General features: G+C 40.0%; 2 protein-coding genes across 2 annotated transcripts; one reads left to right on the top strand and one right to left on the bottom strand.

Annotated features, from left to right (window-relative positions):
* Positions 1-487: 487 nt before the first annotated feature.
* Positions 488-6,265, top strand: cfap97 (cilia and flagella associated protein 97; the record flags this gene model as incomplete). Its single annotated transcript, XM_079220042.1, is given in 5 exon segments — positions 488-1,436; positions 1,894-2,174; positions 4,491-4,653; positions 5,563-5,586; positions 5,589-6,265. Coding segments are annotated over 5 exon segments (1,506 nt in total). The 3' UTR covers positions 5,678-6,265.
* A 543-nt stretch (positions 6,266-6,808) lies between these two features.
* slc25a4 (solute carrier family 25 member 4) lies at positions 6,809-8,921 on the bottom strand. Its single transcript, XM_079219106.1, has 4 exons — positions 8,741-8,921; positions 7,587-8,073; positions 7,361-7,501; positions 6,809-7,234 (listed from the first exon to the last, which is right to left on the bottom strand). Exons 1-4 carry the CDS (start codon positions 8,849-8,851, stop codon positions 7,077-7,079), a joined length of 897 nt encoding a protein of 298 aa, XP_079075232.1. The 5' UTR covers positions 8,852-8,921; the 3' UTR covers positions 6,809-7,076.
* Between the last annotated feature and the right edge of the window lie 430 nt (positions 8,922-9,351).

The following is a 9,351-nucleotide window of genomic DNA, read 5'->3' as shown; positions in this document are numbered from 1 at the left end:
TGTGTCGATGCAGGTCAGTGAGTGCAGCTTGAAAAGTCTAAACTGATGCCTCACAACGACAATCGTCACAAAAATTAGGACAGACTTGATTTCCACTCTGAATGGATTAACATTACACAATTTAAGCACGTTTTATAAGTTTCTGGTTTCAGAATCAGAAATGTTTTTAAGGAATTTGACTTGGTGAAAGGTGCATAACAAAAACCACGGTGCGATAACGCGAGACATAATTAATGAAAATATAATTTACAATAGAAATATGGTAAACAAATAAAAATAGATGTTCATGTTGTGTGGAACTCAATGGATTCAGTGTAGTGGTACATAACATCACCCAATCTCTAAAACACAGCAGCTTGGTTTTAAACATCGTAAATTGTATTTAATTGGTTGAAACATGAAAAACCAGAGTCACGGTTCTTTTACTTTAACTCGACTCTAACATCTCAATCTTAAACTACTTTATAGGTGCAGTGTCTTGTCTGCCATGTTCAACCCCAGTGAACTAGAAGGGGAAGTGGATCATTCCTTTTTCGACAGTGACTGTGATGATAGCAGCAGAGATGGAGGGGAAAAGATAGAGAAAGGCTTGAAGGCTGAAAAGGAAAACCCACCAGCCCCTGAGAGGCTACATGCAAAACAGACAGAAAAAACTAAAGGTGGTTCGTCTCCCAGGACTGATGAGACAAAAAAACAATACCTGAAGCTAGTTGACGACAACAGTAGTAGCAGAGCAGAAAGGAAAGAGAACACCTCTCAAGTAAAGGAAGAAGAGAGTAGGACGTCCAGCATATCATCTGTTGCCTGTACATCAGATAAAGCCATCCATATTAGCAGTGATGGTGATGCAGACTCTAATTCACAGTCTAAAAGCCACAATGAAACGTTTATTGTGGTATTGGATGAAGGCAGGGAGGTAAATTGTAAGGATGTGTACAGCCAGAGACCAAATGAGTGTGAAGAAGAAGCATTGCCATCAAAGCACTCAGACTTGAAAGGGGGAAATAAACAATCTTCTAAAAAACAGATAAGAAATTGGCGTACCAGCAGTCCATCCTCCACTTCAACTGAGAGCAGCGTAGACGCAGACTCAGAGAGTTCCTTTAGCAGCAGAAATGGGAGAAATGGTATAGATTCCCCCACCCTTCCCAGGTCCAACAAGCCTCCTTTATCCCCTGGAATGAGAAGGACCCGCGCAGGCTCAGCAGGATCTCGGGACGTGCACATCGGCCATACAGAGGAGTCAGAGGATACAGTGATAGATGTGAGCCCCCTCTCCTCTCCTGATATCAGCCCTCTCCGGTCATTGGACCTGAACCACACAGAGGCTAAAGAGGGAGGCCGTAAAGACCAGCAGCAGCAGCAGGAGAGTGTGCCCTCCAGTGGCCTTAGTGACATGCATCAGGATGAAGACTCGGATCAGGATGTAGATGAGTGTGAGTAAAACTGCCTTCCTTGTCTGTCACTTCGGCTTTCTATGCTCTTTGAAATCACCCGTCCAGAAAAACTCCTAAAACATCATCATACAATGAGCAATAAAACATGACATGGACTTTATCTTTTATCTCACCTAAATTGCACAACAAAGCCTTTTCTCTTCAAGAGACGTTAAACCTGCCTGTTTTTAAGTAAATGCTATTTTACCTGAATTCTGTTAGTTGAATTCATATAAGGCTATATACTGTAGTTGGGATACAATGTGAGGGCATTACAAGTTATAGATAGAAATATGACTTTTTTAAAAATGTTTGTACATTAGTTTTTGACATGTTTTAGTAATACACCATAAACCAATCATTTCGAAACAAACAAAAGCATTTCAACATGGCATAAAACACAATAACTCCCCTGGCAGATAAAGAAGTTGTAATAAATGTCCTTTTCACCAATCAGGCTCCCTCAGTTCAGAGAGTCGGCTTGGAGGTAAACTGGTTTCCTGCTGTACTGGAGAAAGAAACAGGAAAAACTACTCGTTCACCAATGATGAGGTCCGACGCATAGATCGTGAGAACCAGCGTCTTCTTCGTGAGCTTTCGCGCCAATCTCCAGGGCCCAGACCAGGAAGTACAACGAGGAAGAAAACCCATATGTCCAGCAAGTTGCCTCATATTCGCCTCTCTCACAGCGCACTCAACAGGCAGCGGGAACAGCGACGCATCGAGAAGGACAACCTTGTGAGCTTTTCCTCCTCTGTGGATTGATACTCAATTTAATATAAAAACAAAATTTCAGTTTTTCTTTTCTTATGGCTTTTCAAGACGCATTGTTCAGTTTGTGATTCTTTCGCTTTAGCTTTGTATTATTTATATTTATCTCACGCACACAAACGGAGTGTCTAAGTGACTGTTGTTCCCAAACAGTACAGTACCATCTGTCCAAGTCAATCCTTCAGCTAATACCTTTGTCACATGGCATTTATTCCTGCGTCTGTCTCTACATTGACCTATTAGCAAAGGCACATTGCCAATTAACCTTAAAACAAATCTGTTTTGGTAGATTTTAAATTGGCACCATTTAAAAAAACAAACATCTAAAGTAATGAATTAAGCCTCAGTTGTACTGGTGCTTCTGTGACTCTAGAAAGACATTCCGATTTCTAATTAGTGTAACTACGTCAATCAATACTGCTACTGAAATGCAAAGCTTATACCGTTATTTGCTCATCTATTGGTAATCTTCTGTCACTGAGAATATACTCTTTGCCATTTTGAAAAATTAAATTAAAGCATCCAAAAAAGTTCATTTTATTTCTCATTAATGTACACTCAGCACCCCATCTTGACAGAAAAAAACAGACATGTAGAAAGTGGAAGGGTCTGAATACGTATGACCATGTGATATTTCAGTTTTTCTTTTTTAATAAATTTGCAAAAAGAGTGAAACGTTTAAAGGGGTCTGAATACTTTCCGTACCCACTGTATATATCAACTTTTATTAATATATATATTTATCAACTTTTTCAGGAAAGACTGGAAACGATGGTTTTAGCCGACTTGATTCCAATTGAGTTATTATTACTGTGTCCTTGTACTTTGTTTTAATCAGCAATTGTAGAAGCAGACAAAAAACATTTTTCTAGGAAAATATGCAAGTTAAGTAGTTTAAATAAAGATACACTTTTTTTGCAACTTTTAACATTGGGGGTTTCTGCAGCTATATCACTTTATACTTTACTATACTTTACATTTATTTAAGGATACTAGTAAGTTGGTTTGGGTTCCCCTGAAAGCAGACACTGATGGACTTGGACAGATGGCAGCAGGTGGCAGGCTAGCAGCGCCATTGAGTAATATTATAAGACAGTTCAGCCTCTGCAGCTTTGGCCTCCCACCCCTTATATTTACTCTGCTTGACCACTTTGTGATAGAAGCAAACAAAAAGCAGTGTTTACAAATGTTTCAGTACATTTATACTTGTACTAATTGGCAGCCAGGCAGATCATTATTCTCTCCTCTGAAAAGGAAATAGGAAAAACTTGTATTATGGTCTTCACTGATATTTTTACACGTCACTATTGCTGATTAGAGCTACTACATTAACACTGATTTTTTTCAGGGAATGGTTTCCACTCATTTTTAGGACATACTGTTCTCTCCTCTTTCATCCATCTCTCTACGTTGTTAGGAGTACTTTTCACCTTCTCTATTCTTAGTGGGAAGTAACTGAATCTGCCATGTGATCAGTGTATTCACCCCACACATCACACATGTAAGCCACCCGGTTGGTCCTGCACAAGTAGAACTAGTTTGATGTCTTTCAAGATTGGTCAATTACACATAATTTCTTTAAATTATCTCTAAAATCATATATTCTAAAATGACGTATACATTGGAAATGCAGTAGGTGACCAGTCTGATTGCACTCAGAGCCTTTGTATGACCTCTGGTGGACTTGGGGAAAGTCTCTTTGCTGCATAGCTTCATGAGGAGTTTTTACTCACTGAGGGATTTCTGCACAGCATGCATGTGGGAGTGTGACTGCATGTATGACATTCAGCAACTTGCCTTCACTGTTTTGCCTCATGCGGTTTGGTTGTGTTTGTTGTGAAGTACCAGATATTTTTCTATTTACATAATTTGATTGGGATCTGACTCATTTGTTCAGTGTTCAGTTTTTTTTATTTTTATGAAAGATATGCACTCTTTATAAATGTATTATGTTGTTTGGTATGTTGTGGCTTAAAAGCCAGAACAAATGTGATCAGCATGCAGTAAATGGCTCAATGACTGAAATGTTAAAAAAAAAGCTTTTTAATTCACATAAAACTCCTTCTGCATTTTGAGGTTTTATGTCTCATAAAGGTAGCCACACATGCCCACATCTTTCCAAGTTGAACCTGACAGATATCCTGAACATTCATGTTCAACCTGATTTTATTTTATTAATTTATTATAATTTTTTGCCAAGACAATTAGCATTTATAGACCATAGAATATTTTGAATCATTACTTACCGGCACTAGGTAAAACATGTTATTGTGTTACTTTCAGGCTTTCTTGAAGAGGCTGGAGTCGGTCAAACCAACACCTGGCCTAAACCGTTCAGAACAACTGAAGGACTACCAGCGACACATCGGATTCGTAGGAGCTCCTTCATACCCCGTCTGTATGTCCCCCACAAAATCAGAGAGGTCTAGTAGCAAGACGCCCTCAGGTAGGTACCGTGGGTCTGGATCTTCCAGCTTTTGCTGTGTGCAAAATGTGTTGTGTAACCTAGAGAGTATAACAACATGGTGATTGAGTACCTGCTCATACAAGCCAAACAGATGAGAAGACTGTTTAAATAACAAGGATGTGCCTTCTTGTTCATATAAGACCACCTCTCCGACCACTTACGTATTTCAAAGGTCCGACTATACCTCAGGGGCCAGGGGATTTGGGTTATCACTTTAAGACAAATCAACTAGTGAGGTAGCTGCACACAATAAAAGCACCTGTGCTCCTGAGTGTTTAGATCCCACAAGAGCAGCTACCAGCTGTATGTAGTTATTTTGTAGAAGCCTGCTGTTGTTTGCATGTGTTGACTTAATTTAAAGTAAACAAAGAAGATCAGCATGTCCCACTCCGCTGCGCTGCTCCTCTCAAATTGAAGGCTGCAGATTTAGCCCACATGTCTGAGCTGCTGCCTTCAGATGGCTGCAGAGATTCAATGAACAGAAAAGAATTTCAGACATTAAAAGGCAGCTTTGGATGACTGATACTGGTAAGAATCCCCCATTACATCAGTTATGATGTAATGATTTACAGATGTTCCCCATGCCATGGTTAAAGATCTGAATATGTTCTAGTTATATTTTGTCAAAATGTTTAAACTATATGTCATTGCTGGATTAAAAGAGTCAAACTTTAAATAATTAGCTAACAGTGGATAGTTGCTTTTTGCTCTGATAAATAGTGTGATTAACTGTACTGTACCTGTTTGTTATGGTTGACATGGTCAAATATTAAATGTAAGTGATAAATTCTCTTCTCATTCTCTTCTCAAGAGGTACATTAGGTTTCTGATTTTATGATAAAACGGTTAATCTGTAACCAGAACATATCCCTCTGCCATTCACACCAGCAGGTCCCAGGCCAGCCAGTTCCACCCCCACAGCTCAAGAGCGGTTTCCACTACTAACTTCAGCAAAACACCTGTACCCAGGTCAAAAGAACAGCCCAGTGCAGCCTGGTGCTGAGAACATTGCCATTTTCAGATAATTCATCTACAATAAAACACATCACTGGTCTACATTCATCACAAAAGGTAACGTTGCCAAGGTACTGAGCTTAAAGCATCTTTTTTTACATGCATGGTTTCATTCAACTTTTAGTTGACTTAACCAACTATTCAGTGATTTGTATTGTCATGTTGTCATAAAGAAGATGGACCTTCCCCCATTCTTTTATGCTAAAATAAAGCAAATGGTGATCTGAGCTCAGAGATATTGTAACTCATTTGAATAGTTCAGCTGTGTCTTCAGGCTACTGACTCTTCAAGATAGTATGCTAGCTTTATTTTTCTTAAACTTTTACAGCTGTGTTGAAATGACAATTAACTGTTTCAGAGATTGATGTTTCCATTGCATCTAAAATGTTTGCCTCCTTTTCTCATATTTATACTGTTTTTGTTGATCCAGAGAATTATGTATTTAACCATTAAAAATATATATTTAAAATATTATGTTGGTGTTGCGTATATTCTGTTCCTTTATAAAATAAAACTGCATGTTCCAGCAGATAGGTGTGCTATTTTAGAAAAAGCTTAATAGCATAATGGTGGACAAAACGTCTTTTTCTAATCTCTTCCCTCCTACCAATGGAGCACATATGCCACAGTTGGTTATAACAATAGTTTGTTGGTTAGGGGAGTGCATGTATATACTGATGTTGTGGTACTTGTGACATACAATATACAAAACCAAAAATGCTGTTGCACAAACCTCTCAGCTGCTTTATAGTTGATATTCGTCAGCAGAACAGCTGTTGATGCAAAATGTATTAATTCACATGTATGAAAAATATTTTACCACAAGTGAAAATGAAGGTGCTGTGACTGAATGCCACTTTCCAATGTAAGGATTCTGGATCATTTTGATAGAATCCTAATTAATGTGTTTTAACTGCATTGTGTTAATATAGCTTTCTAGTCTATTGACATGTCACAGCGCAGATGTAAATAATAAAATCATTGATGGCTGTATTACATTTAGCTGCTTCAGTTTCATGGTCCTGGTATTGTGCATGCTCACTTTGAAACACTTAGGTTAAGACTTAGGTCTGCAGTGAAAAAGACATATTTAACTGCAGATTCATCAAAAACACTGGACTATTGCAACAATACATCTTTATTCCTAATAAAATAATGTGTGAGGTGGGATACATGGCTCAGAGTGGTCACAACATAACAATACATGGCCCTCAGAAACTGCTTTACCAACCGACTGACATATGACGAGTAGTAGGTCAAGTGTAGCGACCTGTACAGTACATGCCCACATTGTAATTCACCACAAGCTGTTATCACTTCATCACAAGAATTAAGACTTAAACAAAGGGGGTGAATGGGTTTCCTTGGGGACTGGGACATTAGAAAGTTTATGTGTACTTCTTGATCTCATCGTACAGCACCAACACAAAGGCACCACCCATGCCTCTGATCACGTTGGACCAGGCACCCTTGAAGAAGGCTTTCCCACCCTCGTCCTTAATGATCTTCTTCCAGCAGTCAATTGTGCCCGTGTACATGATGTCAGCTGTGGACACAAATACATGGATAGTGAACCATTACGCCCATGGATGCATGTGTAAAATGGGTAATTGGGCAAAAAAAAAAAACATCAATTGCATCACTATATGTCACAAGCATGAGTGACGCTCACCTTGTTTGCGTCCAGACTGCATCATCATACGACGTCTGACGGTGTCGAAGGGGTATGAGATAATACCAGCTGCAGCGGTGACAGTCTGGGCGATCATCCAGGTGATGACGATGTGCGTGTTCTTGGGATCTGGCAGCATACCTGCATGAGGGAGGAGTTAAGTCACCCGTTTGACACAAAATAAACATACTTTAAAAACATGTTAAGATCGGCCAGTTGTGCGCACCTTTAGCCGTGTCGAAGCATCCGAAGTAGGCCGCTCTGTAGATGATAATACCCTGCACTGACACGTTGAATCCGGTATAAAGACCCTTGAGGCCATCGGCTTTGTAGATCGTGGTGAGGCAGTTTCCAAGACCGCTGAACTCTCTCCCAGCTGCACCCTTGCCGATGTCGGCAGCGAGTCTTGTTCTGGCGAAGTCGAGAGGGTAGACGAAGCAGAGCGAAGTCGCCCCAGCAGCACCGCCGGATGCGAGATTACCAGCGAAGTATCGCCAGAATTGTGTTTTTTGATCCACACCACCGAGGAAGACCATCTTGTACTTATCTTTGAAGGCGAAGTTGAGGGCTTGGGTGGGGAAGTAACGGATCACGTTGGCCAGGTTGCCTCTCCAAAAGGAAATAAAGCCCTGTTCCTTTGGGATCCTTCTCACACAGTCCATGATTCCCTTGTACTGCATATCTGTGGTGATCTGTTTGCTGGCATGCTGGACCTACAAGTAAAGACAATAAAAGCACATTAAAAAAGACACGTAAAAGTTCCTCAAACTGTGGTTAAGTATCTTGTAAAATGCTGCACAACTTTGTCATCCATCATTTTATATTAAAACAGAATATATTATTTTGTGTTTACATTTGATTAACTTTTTGTATCTACATTATCTTTGTCGGCCAGGCATAACTGTGCGTAGTTGTAGGCCTTAGTTACATGCACACTCCTGTCACTTGAGAATCAGCTATGTATTAGATTACATAGTTTAGGTTAAATTTAGCAATTCAATTTCGCTGAATATGACTGTGGTCGTCTGCTATATTGGAGTAATAATTAGCTTAATAAACGTACAATTAGCTCACAAACTAGCATTATGGACATTTTATTGTCACATATTAGGAGGCCTTGTCGCCGCCGCCATCATAGCAGCAAAATTGCAAAGTCCAGTGCGTAAAACCATCTCCACATGGGGCCGGGACCTCCCACGTTCTCCTTGACTTTACACATATATAAGAACTTACACAGTGCACAGCGAGGCATTTGTTCTACCAAAATCTATTCCAGATTTACATTTTAACGTTTGGTTTGTCAGTAACCCAACATTTACGCACACTTTACGCACAAAATAATGGCCATGCTTTTGGCATCAGGTGGTTCCATTATGTTACCTGCAGCAACAGCTTTACTCTCTCAATGGGAGCGACAGCTGTTTTGGAGATGGCAGCGGCAATGCCACCGGCCAAAAAGTCCTTCATGAAACTAACCACCGCGTCCGACATGGTTGGATCTTTCTTGTGCAGATTTGAGACTCCTGATCCAAACTTCAACGAGGTCCTCAAGGAAATCCAACGCCCATCAGAGTGGGCGAGACCTCCCGTTTGTCCTAATATATCGGCGCCATGTATCGCGAGACATTTCAGTGATGGTTTGCGTTTTGTCCAACAGATAAACGAGGCTGAATAAATATCCGAGGTTGGAGTTCAAGACGTGCGCCATGTTCCTGGAGTCAGGACCAGGCCATGCCGGTTTAAATTACACAATATGTGTAATTTGATTATTATTAACTAAAAGTGAGACAGGCAAAACTGTCAGCTTGTGCTGCACATACATGTGTACCACCTGTTGAAAATCCGAGTCAAGTCAGCTGGAGGTAGGATGAAGAGTAACAACGGAAAATATATATTTTTTTATTTCAAATTAAGTTGCATTACCCCTATAGAAGCAACAACATTGTTTTAGTCCGTTTTGCTGTGAAGTATCGTACCCGAAATCTAATATT

Source organism: Taurulus bubalis (genome assembly GCF_910589615.1).
Source record: "Taurulus bubalis genome assembly, chromosome: 6".
NCBI classification, from domain to species: domain Eukaryota; kingdom Metazoa; phylum Chordata; class Actinopteri; order Perciformes; family Cottidae; genus Taurulus; species Taurulus bubalis.
The sequence above is the reverse complement of the archived record's forward strand: the minus strand, read 5'-3'. Positions and strand labels throughout refer to the sequence as shown.